Here is a 16,654-nt window from a genome sequence, read left to right as displayed (position 1 = left end):
CAAAATTTTGCCAGAAATTTTTTTTAAAGCACCTCAAAATGACTCTCTGCTGCAAAATTGTGACTGGAAATGACACTGGAAGTCATCTCTGGTCACTCAGGAACTGTGGATAGGCAAATTTTGTCAATTTTACTACCTGTAGACAAAAGAAACCAGGTCTCTAAGATGCAACGGCAGATCCACAACTTCAGTCTACAAGTCCGTGGATAACCAAGGCCTACTTTACCACAATTAACATTCCTGGGGACTTCTGTTCCCTCCGGATTATATAGCATTATGAAAGCACATAGTAAGCACAAAACACAGGATCCTTGTATATCTTGTCCTGCATGTGTTTCTTTCCACACCTCTCAGTTGACACACTGGCACATCACACCACCTGCCTACACCATTGCCAGGCATAGACAGTGGCAGATTATTACTGACTTCAGAAATTCTTTGTAGCTCCAAAATTATAGGATGATGCAGCAAGTGCCCCCTACCCCAAATCCTGTATTCCAGAAATAAACCCAAACAAATTGTTTGTTCTTTTTTCTCTAGACGACGATTCACAAATATCTGCCTGGATGCTGTTAGTGGTTATCTTGTGGAACTGCAGTCTATAAGTCCAACACTAGCTGTACAGACCATCACGGGCAACTTTAAATCTCTACAGGCTAAATTAGAGCGGCTTCATTGACTACAATGATACACAACTGTCCAGGTGGAATGAACTGTCGCTGCACTGGACTCTGAAAAGGCAAATGTTTGTAAAGAAGCGGGTGGGGGGTGGGGGAGATAATCAAGCTCCTGCTGAAATAGTTGGATGATTATACTTCTGGGTTCTTAACAAACCTTGCATATAACATAATGTACAAAGTGTGGTTCTTTTTTTCTTTTTTTTTTTACTCCTGCCAAACTTTCTAATAGTAAAAAAGTTTTATATGCTTTGGAATAAGATGCATTGTATCATCTTGCAATTAAAATTATTTGTAAAATGGTTTTCCTTTTTAATTTTAAATTGAGTTTGAACAAGGTGCTAGCCACATCATGCAGCCATTTTCCTGAGAATGTTTGCTATGAAAAGCAGATTGCAGATTGTAAAGAGCAACCATTAACTGAAGGATGGCTGTATCATCACCCTGACTGATAGCTTGTGCTTCTGATGAATAATATTAACTGGGCTGTCAGATTACACTGAGAGGGAACTGCGCAGAACCTTTAAATTCTCCCCTGGACTGAAAGATGAAGGCAGCCTTAGCTTCTCCTGTTTTCTATCCAGCCTTCTTGCCCTTTTTAAGGAATCACTGCTTTGCCTTGAGTGAGAAAGAGCTGAGTGCAACAAACTAGCATAGCTATGCTTCTGAGAGTTGTTCTCTTGGTAAGATTATACTTACAGTGCAATCAAATATATGCTTACTCAGCAGTAAGTGTCAGTGAATCCTAACTATGTGTGCATAGGACTGCAGTCTTAGCGACACAACTCGTTATATATTTCTGCTAGTCTCTTTTATTTCCATACATGCTGACAACATGTGGGGTTCTTATCTTTCTGTGTAGGACCTTTCACCTGCTGTTGCTTAGCTAAATAAATATGAAATGGCAGTATCCATTTAAATATATGTTCAGTGCCTTGCACTAAAACTTAATTATCTTGCCAAATAAAAAAGTTTAAATGCATAATTAGAGAGTAACTGCCCCATTATTTTATACTCCACAGCTCCTAAAGCATTGCAATTCTTAGTCTTAAAGCAGGCACAATTCTTACTTTTTATGAAGGTTTTGGAGGAGTCTTATTGTTCTCTTGGCGCTACCAATTAGCAACTCAAGCTTTAGTGCAAAGGTGAGCAGAAATGGAACATTGTGACTTACCTGAATAATCCATTCTCAGCAGGAAAATGGAGTGCATCTGACAGCTGGTTGCTCCTCATTACCCGTTCCTAGGCAGAGCCAGTCTGAGACCTTAAATGCACCCCCCTTACCTCGAATAGAAGGAGCTTCCCCTGGAGCATACACATATGAAAGAACTAGAATCCTAGGAAAAGAGCAATGAAGGAATCACTCAGCAGATCTCAACCTAAACAGGAAGAACATTGGAAGGGATCTCTAAGGAATAAGTGCCTTGAACCATCGTAACAAAAGAAAGCAACAAAGAAAAAAAGGGCAAGACACCCCTACGGTGAGGTGGCTGCACTCCCTTTCCCTGCTGAGAATGGACTCTTCAGGTGAGTCATAATGTTCCATTCTCCAGCAGGGAAGGAGTGCATCCAACAGCATGACCTACATCAGCTTCTGTCCCACTGAGAGGATTGGTCTCTGCCAATTAGTCCCAACTACCCGCTGTAGCACTCTTCTGTCAAAGGCTGTGTCAGTGGACATTAGAGAATCTAACTGATAGTGGTGAATAAAGGGGCAAAGCCCAAGTGGCTGTCTGACAAATATTGGATCAATGGGGTTTGTGTAGAAAAGGCAGCTGATGTGGCAGAATTACGTGTTGATTGAGTCAGTTCTGAAAGAGGCAAGATCCCTGAGGTTGAGTATGCTGAAAGCCCTCATACACCTAGAAAAAGTAGAAGAGGAAACTTTTTTGCCCAGGGAAGAGGTGTTGAAGGAAATAGAAGAGGACACCAACTGCTGGAGATGCTTGGTCTGCTTGAGATAAATTTTAATGGCCCACCTAAGGTCAAGGATATGCTATGATTTCTCTCTGGCGTTTTGTCCCTGTAGTGGATTAAAGCCTTCGTCTCAGAGCAAGCTCACGTGAGGGAAAGAAATGCTGAATCAACCCTGCTTGAGCTGCCTGACTAGGCTTCTCCTAAATCTATACTGTATTATTGGTAGGTTCAAAATGCTGCCGCCAACACTCATCTTATCGACAGAGCTTGAACCTCCCTGGGCTTGGGGTGGAATACCAGGGAAAACACTCTATTTTGCTATTGGATAAATGCAAAAATCTTCCACAGGCAAGCCTACACATGGTGAGAAACTGATAGCTGCTGAACATTTGAGGACATGTTTGCACCTGAGAAAACCCCCTTCGGCCCCTCCCCCTTTTTAAGAACTAAGAAAAAAGTTTTATTCAATTAATACAGACTGCTTCCATCTGAGGCTTCTAGCTTTTAGATGCAGTTAAGAATACTTAGTAGGATTACAAAAGTAGGTTGTCTTAATGCACACTTAAATGTTTATATAGTCTTTTCCCATGCCCTAGGTAGGATGGGCTAGTGTTTCTTATTTTAATTATGCTACAAGTAAACAATAATAGAACAGTATCAGGAATATGCAAAAGCACACACACTAAAGAAATAGGAACTCTTAACACAAACTCTTACTAAACCACTTTATCCTGCCCTAAACTTCTGACCACTAGCCTTGGCTTCCTTTTTCCTTGAACTCAGCAAACTCCAGTTGAGAATCAAACCCCTGCAGTTCTATCTTCCAAGAGCTGCAGTCATCCTCTTGCAGCAAACTTCCATGGACACATGTCCTTCTATGCACCTCCCGCTTTGCTTATATCTAACAAAGGACTCCCTTACTCCAAAAGTAAATTTCTTGTTAAAAAAGCAAACTCGTTGATTGTCTCCACCCCACACCTATAAACCTTTCCACACTACTGAGGGATGGTGTTGGGGTCCCCCCCTTTTTTCCTTTAAAGGCTGTTGTAGTGGACCCAATCATACCAAAAGTCCACTTGATGGCAGCAGTAAAAAGGTTACGAGGAATAGAGGACTGTTCCTCCACAGCGTCCATGCCCTGTGCCTGAAGATCTTGAAACCTTGAGTAGAACCTGGGAAGCTTGGCACTGGATGGAGAGGCAAAGAGGTCCAGCTCGTTTTCCTCCTGAGAACGAAGAGGAGGCTAAGTTTTAGATCTAGACTTCTGATCCACTTTCTAATTCTTCAGCTACATATTTATCCTGACTGAGACATTGGCTGCCAGTACTCTTACTGGAACTGAAGAGAGCCTAGGCTAGCATTTGTCATAAAGGCAGAGGCTTCTTGGCGAAGCTGTGGATTGCCTTGGGGAACCAGTTCTGCCAGCTCCTTAACCCATACGATGGATGCCCTCGCAAAAATAGAAGTGGCCATGGAAGAATGCGTAGCTAAAGTGGAGGCTTTGTGTGAGTATGTAAAATGGAGTTACAACATTTGTCCTTAAAATCCTTGAGAAAATCACCTCTGTGTTTGGATGAAACAGCACCACTGATCAAGGCTGCCACTGGAGTGTCAATAGGGGGAATTTTAAGAAGTTCCCATGAAACCATGAGAAATGCTGTACAGGGGCTTGGCAGAGAAGGGAGGTGCCTTACTGGCTGCTGGGTTATCCCACTCCTCAAAAAAAGCTTTTTTGAAAATATTTGGGCAAGGAATGTGCAGATCAGACCCTTGAGAACTAGGAGAAACCACTTGTTCTCCTTCCTGTTACTGTTCTGAGCTAGTCCCTTTTGGCTGAGCATTAGAGGAGGAATCAGCTTTTAAAACCCCATGCACATTCTGGAGAAGAATTGCAAGATACTCTTGTTTAAAGAGCCTATGAGAGGCAGTGGAGCTAGATTGACAGCTCCCCACATTCCTCATTGGATATTGCCTCTTCTGAAGCAGAGGCCTCCAAATCAACAGCTATGTCAAGATTTCCAGGTTTCCTGGAAAGGTTTCCAGATTAGCATTTGAATTTGCATCAGCCCTGTTTGGAATGGAGTTTGGAACGACTGGACTAGGTCCATCAGGGAAGAGAGTCCCCGCTGGGCTGACAATTTCGGGGATTTGGAGAGCCCCTATCTGAACTCTCAGAGGAGTAAGAACGAGAGTGCAATTGACAGTTTGAGAGACCTGTGTCCTGAGCTGAATTGGAGCTGTTGGTACCCAAACTAGAAGACTGTGAGGAAAGAGAGTTCCGAGGCGTTAAACTGAGCCCTCTATTGCCCAAAGATTTTAAGGAATCTGAAAAACCCCTCTCAACCTCCTTCTACACCATTCCCCTCAGCCATTCTCTTAATATTTTTAGGAAGGAGTTTGTCTCCAATGAAGGGATCTGCAAGTGCCCCGGTTTCCTTGAAGGTAAAATCAGAATGAGGGCAAGCTGCATTCCTTACCTCAACCTAGGTTCCTGGCTGTCCTGCAGTGTGCCCAGGGATGAGGGAAACTGGCGATGGGTTGGGACTGCAGGGGGTAAAAGCTGTTGCCATGTGTGAGCCTCCACCTCCCTGTCGGGCCAAATGTGACTGTTGCGCCTGCACTGCTATAGTCCCAGTCTGCCAAGAGGAAGCTAATCCATTCACCATTTTCTTCTTCTTGGCTGGCTCCACCACTGAAATCAGCTGCCAAGGTTTGCACAGGATACAAGGCATGGCAGCGCCCAATAATGAGCTGCCTGCATCAGAGAGGGCCTCTCTGGTCAACATGCTCCGGCCGGCCACAAAAACCCTTGAAAGGTTGTTTGTTTTTGTTTTGGCCTACCAACGAGTAGAGAGACTTGTGTTTGGGGTGGTATATAAATGTGTTCAATAAATAAATAAAATAAAAATGAAGTTGAACTTCCACTCTCAACCACAGAAGATAGAGATGAGATTGAAAGAAAAAGAGATATAATAAAGAGCACTATGGCTAACCTCCCATTTTGGAGCAAGACAGGGTGGAACTGGCACTCCATGGGAGGCAGCTCCTACTCAAGGGAAGGAGGGGGCATTTAACGTCTCTGATTTGGCCCTGTCTAGGAGTGAGGAATAAGCAACCTGCTGTTGGATGCACTCCTTCCCTGCTGGAGAATTGGTGTGTTAGGTTATTTTATTATATTATCGTATTTCTATACCACCTGACATGTACATCCCTAGCCAGTGTACATAAGTTAAAATACAACAAATATAAAACCAATTAAAATTAATTACAAGCCTGAGAAAACAGGTTTAAGGGTCTTTTTAAAAACAGCCAGAGATGGAGATATTCTTATTTTAACGGAGTGCATTCCAGAGCTCCAGGGCAACCGGTCCTGAGTATCCACCAGACAAGCTGGTTGTGGCTTTTACCAGACTTCCACAGATTATCTTAATAGGCGAGAGGGTTCATGGCAAAGGAGGCACTCTTAAATATCCTGGACCCAAGCACTTCCAGGTTTTTAGGTAATAACCAGCACTTTGTATTTCAGTCAGAAACATATCGGCAGCCAGTGCAGTTCTTTTAAGATCGGTATTATGTAGTCTCTTTGGGTTATCCCAGAGACCAGTCTGGCTGCCGCATTCTGCACCAACAGTAGTTTCCAGACTACATACAAACGCAGCCCCACGTAGAGTATATTATAGTAGTCAAACCAACCTGCAAGTTACTTGCATATGTATCACTGTTTTATGGTCATTTTCCTCTAGAAATGGGCATGGCTGATGTATCAGCTGAAGCTAATCAAAAGCACCCTTGGCCATTGCCTAACCTGAGAGGGCAGAGAGAGTTTTGGATCCAGGAGCATCCAAAGCTAAATACTTGTTCTTTCTGGGGGAGCGAGTGTAACCCTATCCAGAACAGGCAGATCTAAATCATGTCTTAAGTTCTGACACCCCCATCCCCACATCAGTCAGTACCTCCATCTTATTTGTATTCAATTTCAGTTTGTTATCCCTCATCCAGCCCATTACTGCTTCCAGGCAGTTTAGGGAAGTTATGCCATTACCTGACGAAGTTGATATGGAGAAATAGATTTGGGTGTCATCAGCATATTGATAACACTCTACACCAAATCTCCTGATGATATCTCCCAATGGTTTCATGTAGATGTTAAAAAGCACTGGAGACAATATGGAGTCATGTGGAACTCCATACATTAACTCCTGCTTTGCAGAGCAACAGTCTCCAAGTTACACCATCTCAAATCTGTCAGAGAGTGATTTATCAGAGAAATCTGTCAGAGGAAAACAGTGCCACCCAATCCCAACTCCCTCAGGTAACCCAGAAGGATACCTTCATCGATGTATTGAAAGCCGCGGAGAGATCCAAAAGGATCAACAGAGTCACACTCCCTCTGTCAATACCCAATTGGAGATCATCCATCAGGCTGACCAAGACACTACAGATCCTTACCTGGAAATAAAGCCAATTGAAAAGGTTGAAACCAAAGGAACTTCCTTCAAAGAAGCATAGCTAAAGCTAGGCTGCAAGCTGCAACTAAAAGTATACTAGGTTTTTAAGCCTCACTGAACTCAGTAACATTTGTACAGAAACAAGTCATAGTAATACTGCAGAGTAAGTTCAGTTGAACCAAATGGGGATAACTTCTGCTTAAGCTTGGATTGTGCTGAAAGCTCAAACATGTAAACATTCTTCCTCCTCTTTTATTATTGCTTCCCCCACCCCCCACTCTCGAGTTTGGATTGTAAGCTACTTGGGGTAGGGGTTTTTGTTTGTTTTTCTGTAACTTTGTATAGTACCATTTATGTGTTTGATTTTCAATAGTAATAAAATATAGATAGGATCTGACTAGTTCATGACCATTTATGTGTTTGATATTCAACAGTAATAGTTCATGATCCTTAAAAAAACAAGGAAGAAATTACTTGTGGATCCTATTCATTGAATTCAATGGGATCAACTTCCGAGTCATCAATATAGAAACAAAAAGGGAACTTGGGGACGAGTTAACTTAAAGACTTAATTGGGGGTCGAGTTTTTGTGGACTAGAACCCACTCCCACAAAAGCTTATACCTCAATTTGCCTTTAAGTTGCCATAGGACTCATTATTTGTGTTTGCTGTAACAGACTTCGGCTGCACTTTTATTAATGCTTACATGGGAGTAAAAATCCAAGGGAACACAGTGGGATTCGCTTCTGGGTAAGCAAGATTGTGCTCTAACCATCGTTGACATGCTGGCCCTTGACATGCCGCAATAAACTGGTTCGTTGTACCATCCATGAGACTGTGTGTGTATAATAGGTGTGTTTGCTTGCTCTGTCAAGAGTTAAGGAGGCAATCGCATGCACACTCACGTGGGGTAAAAAGCATCACTGAATTCGGTGTCGGACGTACTTCGGATTCTAAATAAGCCTGCTGAGCTGACTGAGGCTCCTACCGTGGAATGCTGAAGATTGCGCTGCACGACTTAGAACCAATGGGATGTTGCGGAGGGCGGGTCAGACTAGTCCCGGCCGCGGGCCGAAAACTAAAGGACACGGGAGCTGTCTGGAACGCAAAAGAAGACAGCAGCATGCTCCGAACAGGCTGCTGTCCGATGCACACGCCGTCCTGGCCGTAATAAAGCCTCCTGGAATGCAACAACTGTGGGAACGTGTTTAAGACCGTGCTTCCCCTGTCGAGTAGAGAAGGTTCCACTCCGTCGGGATGGAGGAGGAGGAGGAGAAGGAGAAGGGGGGGAATAATAACTATGGGGGGCACATGCGCATTGGGCGCCGCCACCGCTCCGCCCCTGGGCTGGTTGCCCGGGAGCAGCTGCAGGGGCCTCGAGGAAAGAGAGAAGAGCCGTTGGAGCCGAGGAGGAAGAGGCGGCGGCGCGCGCGGTGGGTTAGTGAGGGGGCGCCCTCCCTGGGAAACGGAGCGGGGGGGACATGATGGGGGACGCCTTCAGCTCTTGCGCCTAAAGACATTTAATCGCCCGCCTGCCTGCCAGGGAGGGATAAGAAACCGACCATTCCTTCCCTAGGAGGAGAGGGAGAGAAGGGCCTGCCTGCCTGCCTGCCTGATTCCTTCCTTCCCTCTCTGCTTCCTTTCTTCCCTTCTTCCTTCAGGTGAGGGGTCGGAGGTTGTGGCGCTGCGTAAAGGCGCACTCTCTGCCGTCTCCCTCCTTCCAGGGACAGATGGCTGTGCCCTCTTGCTCGACCCGCTCATGTGGCAGGGGAGTAACAGCAGGAGAGAGGGCATGCCCTCAACTCCTGCCTGTGGCTTCTCAGAGGCATCTGGTGGGCCACTGTGCGAAACAGGATGCTGGACTAGAATGGGTCTTGGGCCTGATCCAGCAAGGCTGTTCTTACCTTCTTATGTTAGAGACGCCCCCAAAACCCTTTCCAGGTTTCGTTGCTCCCGTTGGCAACGGGCTGTAAGGAGTAAGTGCCTTCCTCCTTAGTCCTGTTTTGGCATCAGGTGCTAAATGAAATCGCGTCAGTGCCTTTGAAGATGCGAAGAGGTCTGCTGGGTGAGGCCAAGTGTCTACCAAGCCTAGCATTTTGTTTCTCATAGTGGCCAACTTCTGGGAAGCCCATAGGGAGGGCATGAAGGCAACAGCCCTCTTATGTTGCTCCCTAGTATCTAATATTCAGAGATACGCTGCCCCTGAATGTGGAGGTTCTGCCATCATGGATAATGCCCATTGATTGCTCCTCTGTGAGTTGGCATGATTCCTTTTTAAGGCCTTCTAAGCTCTTGCCCATCACCTCATCTTGTGGCAGTGAATTCTGTACATTAACTGTGTATGATACCCTTGAGAATGTGCAGACTGCTTTCTCTTACTTTCTGCGTTGACCACAACCAAGCCTCATTTTGAGGTTAAAGGAAGGGCTTGTAGTGGCAAAGTGAACAGCTGGTATTGGGCTTTTTTCTCCATCCATAGCTGAAGCCAGCAACAGAGACTGCTGCTATTAGTGTGTATATATGGTTGCAACCCCACGTGTGAACTCTTGATTTTAAATTTCATGTTTATCCTGCCATCCTCTCTAAGGAGCTCAGATCTTCCTCGCAGCAGTTTTGATGCAGCTTACTTAGGCTGAGACAGTGACTATGCCAAGGAAAATCACTGAGCTTCATGTGGGAATTTGAACTTGTGTCTCTGTGGTCCTAGTCCAACACTAGCCATTGCATCATACACACAAGGAAGATGGAAGCAGGATTTGATTATGAGCCCCATAAAAGTCTCTAGGTCTCAGCTAATGTCTGACTGCACATACACTCTCACCCATAAGATATAGGATGAAGAGTAATCAAAATTACATGCCAGATTCTGCTCTATAGCATTATGAAAGCCTTTTCTCACTCTCGCCTGCATACTGTCACTCAGAATATAGTGCGATGAATATCTCTGCAGAGTACTTCAATGTGAGGTAATGGGAGCTTTTGTTGGCTGTACTCTCGCTACAAAATGACTGTACTCCAGTATGAAATATATTATGTGAGTATGTAATCCTATGGAAACTCATCAGTATAGCAATCCTACTCCTCCCGCAGTAATTCCCCACCATGCAAGGCATATTTCCCTTCTTTCTTTTTTAATGTAACTATTTAAAAACTGAGAGCTCACTACTCTTTAGTTCGGGAGCAAACATTTCTTTATCTTTTAAAGTGTATTATAGTCTCTTCTCTGCCATGCCACTTACTCTGACTCCCAAGAAAATGATCAGAATTCATTGCTCCCATTTTAAAAAAATACAGTTTATTCAATCAATCAATCTTTGTTATGGTCTCAAACCAGCACAAGGTAAAAGGAAAAATGTTTATTAAGGCCTCACCACAAACCAGTGAAAGGATGAAGTAGAAACAATGCAATTGCTTATTTTAACCGGCTGAAAGTGACTAGCTCTCAGGAGAGCATGCAGGCTTGCTCCAAAGAACTGGAAACCTTTATTTCATCCACCTTACTGTTCTTAAATCCTTATTCCACTACATCATAGCTTGTTCATAACTTCTTGACAAATATCTTAAAGATCATAAGAAACAGCCCTGCTGGATCAGGCCCATGGCCCATCTAGTCCAGCATCCTGTTCCACACAATGGCCCACCAGATGCCACTGGGAGCCTACAGGCAGGAGCTGAGGGCATGCCCTCTCTCTTGCTGTTACTCCCCTGCAACTGGTACTCAGAGGCATCCTGCCTTTGAAGCTGGAGGTAGTCTATAGCCCTCAGACTAGTAGCCTATGATAGACCTCTCCTCCATGAAGTTATCCAAACCCCTCTTAAAGCCATCCAAGTTGTTGGCTGTCACCACATCTTGTGGCAGAGAATTCCACAAGTGGATTATGTGTTGTGTGAAAAAGTACATCCATTTGTTGATCCTAGATTTCCTGGCAATCAGTTTCATGGGATGACCCCTGGTTCTAGTGTTGTGTGAGAGGAAGAAGAATTTCATTCTATCCACTTTCTCCACACCATGCATGATTTTATAGACCTCTATCATGTCTCCCCGTAGTCGTCTTTTTTCTAAACTAAAAAGCCCCAGGTGTTGTAGTCTTGCCTCATAAGAAAGGTGCTCTAGGCCCCTGATCATCTTGGTTGCCCTCTTCTGCACTTTTTCCAGTTCTACAATGTCCTTTAGATGTTTTGACCAGAACTGTACGAAGTACTCCAGGTGTGGCCGCACCATCATTTTGTATAAGAGCATTATAATATTAGCCGTTTTATTTTCAATCCCCTTCCTAATGATCCCTAGCATGGAATTAGGCTTTTTCACAGCTGCCGCACATTGAGTTGACATTTTCAATGAGCTGTCCACCACGACCCCAAGATCCCTCTCCGTGTCAGTCTCTGATACCTCAGATCCCATCTGCATATAATTGAAATTTGGGGTTTTCATTTTGATTAGTACAAACCCTAGTTCCCCAATTTTGTGTATCCCTAATTGGTTATTCTCTCCTGTTCATGTGCCTGATATATGTTGCTTTCCTTTACATCAGCTGTGTGTCACTTGCAGTTTCTTGTTCTTCTATGTCCATGTGGAAATACCCCTTATCCCCTCTGTGCTGTAAGGTCTAATACTTCCTGAGCAATTTCTACCTGTCTTGCCAGTATTGCCACATCTGGAGCTAGGAAATGCCTGCCAGCAACATTGACAGTCAGAGGGCAAGAGTTACACCTGTATTCACTTCTGCAGCCTAAAATTTTTGCCAAACCAAGCTACCACCTTATCAATACTTATTAATATTGTTGCAGAATTTTGCCCCTTATCACTAAGTTCTACACTCCCTCTCACATCTGCTGCAAATAATGTGAGGACATTATTTGATTCTATTGTTTCTGGATCAGTGGTAGAATGCAATACCAGCTGAAAAGCATGCTTAAAAAAAAAAAATCTCCTGGAAGAGCCTGATGATTTTCACATTGGCTTAAAGGATGGGACATAAAAATTTAGTTAACACTGAACATCTAATTCCCCCCCCCCCTTCTTTCCTTCTTTTTTCTACAAGCAGACGGCTTTATATAGTGAGACATGTCTTAACAATTGCTTGCAGCATAGACCCATATGTGCAGCATTCTGCTCAATACATTAGATTGTCATATCATGTAGTGTAGTCTGCCTTAGGCTTTCTTGTTGTAGCTACAACTGCTTATATCTAATATTAACGTTTGTTCATGGCATGAAGTCGAGAAAAACTGCACATGTTCTTTGCCAGCACACTGTTTGCATGCATGGAGGCAGGGTGGATTTGATTTAAATCAAACTGATTTAATTCACGATTTAAATCACGATTTAAATCACTAGTCAGTAAGGCTTGATTTAAATCATAGTTTTCTACATAAAGACTAATTCTTGCTGGTATAACTTTAATATGCAAGTAGATGAAGATTTTTAGAATAACAACTTTTCATATTAGTTTTTTTATCCCCAGTTTAATAGGTTAATCATTCATATTTGGACAACTTTTCTGTTGTACTTAGGAAGGAGAAAAATAATCATTACCTTAATAATAACAATTTAAATAGATTTATTCAATTGAAACAATAACATTACAGCATATGTTATTTGCTTAAACAAACATCCATGTTTGTTAACTAATTTGGCTAAACAAAATATATATATTTTAAGAAACTAAGACTGTCAGCCCAGCCTACACATGAAAAACTCAAATACTGTCCTCTGTAGCTCACTCGTCATCTTCATCTTCTTCTTTGTTCATAATCTGGAAAAGAAAAACAAGCTTTCCTGCTTTATCGGGTCCCAAACGATTTCTCAATTTAGAATGAATGAGTCCAAAGGAAGAGAATATTCTTTCAACGCCTGCAGAAGAAGCTACTGCTGTTAAAAGTGAAATAATTACTTGAACAGTCTCTAAATCCAAGTGCTTAAGTGACTTCCACCAGTTCACTGGTGTGACTTTCTTTAAAATATCTTCAGCAAACATATATTTCTTGAATGGTTCCCCCTTAGCTTTGAAGGTTATTATAGTTGGCATTACAGATGGATGATTGCTGGATACCCATGTCATAGCTAACTCCTCTTCCTCAGCACTTAAGTTTTGACCCTGGTACTGGATATTGACAATATTTGCCAAAAAATGAGCTGGAGACAGTACTTGTCCCATTCATTTTTTTAATGCTTGTAATTTAATTCTGTCCATGTGTAGTTCTGTTTTTAAGTGTTCACTCAGTTCTTTCCAAATTTTAACAGCATCAGCAATAAAACAGCTATTTTTCTGTATTTTGTTTAAAGATTCAGAGATGGGTTTCAGGATGCTCAGCATATGTTCAACATTTCTCTTAAGCCCAATGTTGAGGATTTTGGCCGTGACAGTGCCATCTATTTTATCTCGATTTTGTTCACAAACTGTCATCAGAATAGGCCAGTTCTTGATATACTGCTCAAAACAGTCCACCACAGAGTTCCATCTAACATCTTGTGGGAGCATTAGCTTGGTTCCACCCATCCTTTTCAGAGCTGCTGCAGCAAAGTGATTGTTACGGAAGTATTTAGCAATTTCAACAACATTAGTCTTTATTTCTGGAACACTTAAGTCTTTGGCTAAGAGGTGCAGCAAATGAGCACTGCAACCATATGTTATTAGCTTTGTATTCCCTTCCTGCTCTTCTAAATTTCTTCTCATCTTGGATACATTTGCAGCATTGTCTGTGACTAAACTGTGTACTAGACATTTGAATTTTTGTTCACATGTTATTATAGCTTTTACTGCCACTTCTTGTAAGTATTCTGCTGTGTGTGCATTTCCTGACGTATCAATTGTTTGTGCAAGGAAGACTTTCCCTTCTTCTGTTGTTATACAAGCACATACAATAGGATCATTGTGGACATTACTCCACCCATCAATACTTAGGTTAACAATTCTATCCTCCAGAGTTGTTGCACATTGCTCCATTTCTCTGTCATACACTTTATCCAGCAGTTTCCCTGCAACATCTGCTCTGCTGGGTGGACTGTATCCTGGTCTCAGTGACTGAACCATATTAATGAAATGTGAGTTCTCAGTCAGACAGAAAGAAGAGTTCATTGCATAAACAAACTGGGCAATTTTTTCATCAATTAACTCTTTTTCTAATCTGCTAGTTTTTATCACAAACTTATCTATGGTGGTTCCAGGAGGGAAGGATTTTTTCTTTCTTTTAGGTGATAGTGATATGTGGCTGTGGGTGTCTGATGATGATGCTAATGAAGCACTATCCTGGATGGATAACTCTGAAACTTTAGAACAGGAGGATGGTGATCTTGAAGGTGGATAGTTTCCAGAATCCATGAATTCCCCTAAACAAAAAAGTCAATGCTGTTATTTTATTGTTTATACAATTTCTGCTTATTGTACACAGCACTGCCCCAAAAGGAATATTTGCTTTTCTTCATAACTGTACCAAATGACAGTAACATGCAGTAATAATAAGAAATATAATTTTGCTCAAACATGACAGTTCAAGGCAGTCTTTAGAAATATTATATGATTCAATAAAAATGTTTACCAACCTGAAGATCCTGCCTGTTCAAATGTGTTTCTTTGGTCATCTTCATCACAGCACTTCTCATGATGTTGCCTCATTCGGGCCACCAGGCCTTGCATTTCTTTGTTGCAGTGTTTGCATTTTGCACGCATGCCTGCCTTACCGATAGGTAAAGGAACTTCATTAAAATATTGCCAAACTGGGTCTCTTTTACGGCCTGCTGCCATTATAGGTTTTTTCCTCCAAGGAAAGAATGTGATAAACCTCAGGTCATACACACAAAAAGATCCAAAGACTTGTCTGTCTGTGGCTATACAGTATTGTGCTCAGAAAGTTTCACTTTCATTTTGTACTGCTTGTCTGCTTGCCCCTCCCTCCTCACACTTAGTTTCACTTTCTTCTTGTGCAGGTCTATTCCACTCCAAACAATCAGAAAAATATTGTTTCTATTCTATTTCACTGAACTTCTTGAAACTTAGCACTGAAGGGGTTGATTCTGTTTTCATAGGTTTGTAGAACAATAGGATTAAGGTCTTTTTCTCAACTCTATTCATGTCATAACATTTTTGCTGTGAAGAAGAGGCATGTGATCTCTGCTGAGTCAAATTCAGTTTTGAGAACTGCAAAAGTAAACCAAGCATCTGTGATAATATCTTGTAGGCAGAGAAACTGCCCAATAATCTTACAAAAACCTCTGGAAGAGCATGACATTGTGAATGGATTAATGGAATTTATTTACCAAAAAAATTAAACATATACAGCCTTATTCTACATAATTAAAAAACTAATCTTTATTTCATGATGGAATAACCTTTGGATGGTAATATATTTTCCTCAAAAAGCATTTTATTTAAAAAAATCTGATTTAAATAAAAAAAATCCATTTTTTTTTATTTTTTTTTTAAAAATCATTGATTTTTATCCACCCTGCATGGAGGGCAAATTGCAGAAATCTCTGTCCTCCAGAGACTCCTGGGGCTAAATGTGGTGCTCATATAAATGCTTTCTGTATGTGGGGGGAAAAAGTCTGGTGCCATTGACACCGATGTGCAACCAAAAGACTTCAGTATTCCTTGCATGGCATCTGGTTCTGTAACTCCTAATGTTCCCTTATTCTTCAGTAGCTGAATCTGGGTTTGTCAAAGCATGCCAGTCCAGTTCTCATTATTCCCAGCCTGTAAAGGTAGCAAAGGGATCTGGTAGGGTCCTAGTATCCCCCTTCAACCATCAGGGTGCCCTTTCTCTTCCCTCCATCCCCATAAGCCTGGTGTGGTTTGGGGGTTGGCTCACAGGGTCACTAATACTGCTGAACTCTGTTAAAGTAAGGTAAAGGTAAAGTGTGCCGTTGAGTCGGTGTTGACTCCGGGTAACCACAGAACCCTGTGGTTTTCTTTAGTAGAAAACAGGAGGGGTTTACCATTGCCTCCTCCCGTGCAGTATGAGATGATGCCTTTCAGCATCTTCCTATGTCGCTGCTGCCCGATATAGGTATTTCCCATAGTCTGGAAAACATACCAGCGGGGATTCGAACCAGCAACCTCTGGCTTGCTAGTTAAGTAGTGTGATACAAATAACTGAATTTTTATTTTCAAATAATTCCTGTGCGTTTGTATGATACGTCAATATGACAAGACTGGTTCTTCAGCTTTTAATGTCTCAAACATTAAATACATTTAACCATTTTTTACAGGCAAATTGGCAGACCTTCATTAAAAAAAAGGTTTGATGGCTACTCTGAGTGTTAATCATGGAGATTAAATTAGAAGTTTTAGCCTCCACTTGTATCAAGCAAAGGAAGCCATGGCCTCGAATAACTTGGCTGGGACAGGTAATATTCTTATATATCTTTTATCTTGTATTTTAATCTATTCTTTTTTATATGACATATAGTGGGGGCACAGCCTAGGCAAAGCTGAGCTCCCTTGTTAAAATAAGTGGGGTTTAAAAGTGCTTAACTTAGTTAGATCGTGTGCCAAGTTTGATTATTTAGCAAAGAAGCCATTCTTTGAAAAACGGTAGCAAAGTTATAGGTTCCGTAGGAAATTCAGTGTTGGCACTATTGCTACACAAAGTTGCCACTATTGCTACACCTGT

At 42.2% G+C, this 16,654-nt stretch overlaps 2 protein-coding genes across 7 annotated transcripts in view; both read left to right on the top strand.

Moving 5' to 3' along the window:
• Window positions 1-982, top strand: part of NUP155 (nucleoporin 155) — a 72,162-nt gene extending 71,180 nt beyond the window's left edge. Inside the window, exon 35 of the mRNA XM_053297191.1 lies at window positions 541-982. Coding sequence (XP_053153166.1) covers window positions 541-679 — 139 coding nt within the window. The 3' untranslated portion in view covers window positions 680-982. The remainder of the gene's footprint in view (window positions 1-540) is intronic.
• Window positions 983-8,328: 7,346 nt separating this feature from the next.
• CPLANE1 (ciliogenesis and planar polarity effector complex subunit 1) overlaps window positions 8,329-16,654 on the top strand; it is a 200,493-nt gene continuing 192,167 nt past the window's right edge. For 3 of the 6 annotated variants that reach the window (XM_053297186.1, XM_053297187.1, XM_053297183.1), the window contains exons 1-2: window positions 8,330-8,475; window positions 16,251-16,388. In XM_053297186.1, coding sequence (XP_053153161.1) covers window positions 16,308-16,388 — 81 coding nt within the window. In that variant the 5' untranslated portion in view covers window positions 8,330-8,475; window positions 16,251-16,307. The other 3 variants (XM_053297188.1, XM_053297185.1, XM_053297184.1) reach the window with 3 other exon arrangements.

Source organism: Hemicordylus capensis, chromosome 2 (assembly GCF_027244095.1).
Source record: "Hemicordylus capensis ecotype Gifberg chromosome 2, rHemCap1.1.pri, whole genome shotgun sequence".
NCBI lineage: Eukaryota > Metazoa > Chordata > Lepidosauria > Squamata > Cordylidae > Hemicordylus > Hemicordylus capensis.
Note: the sequence above shows the minus strand (reverse complement) of the source record. Positions and strands in the feature narration are given on the sequence as shown.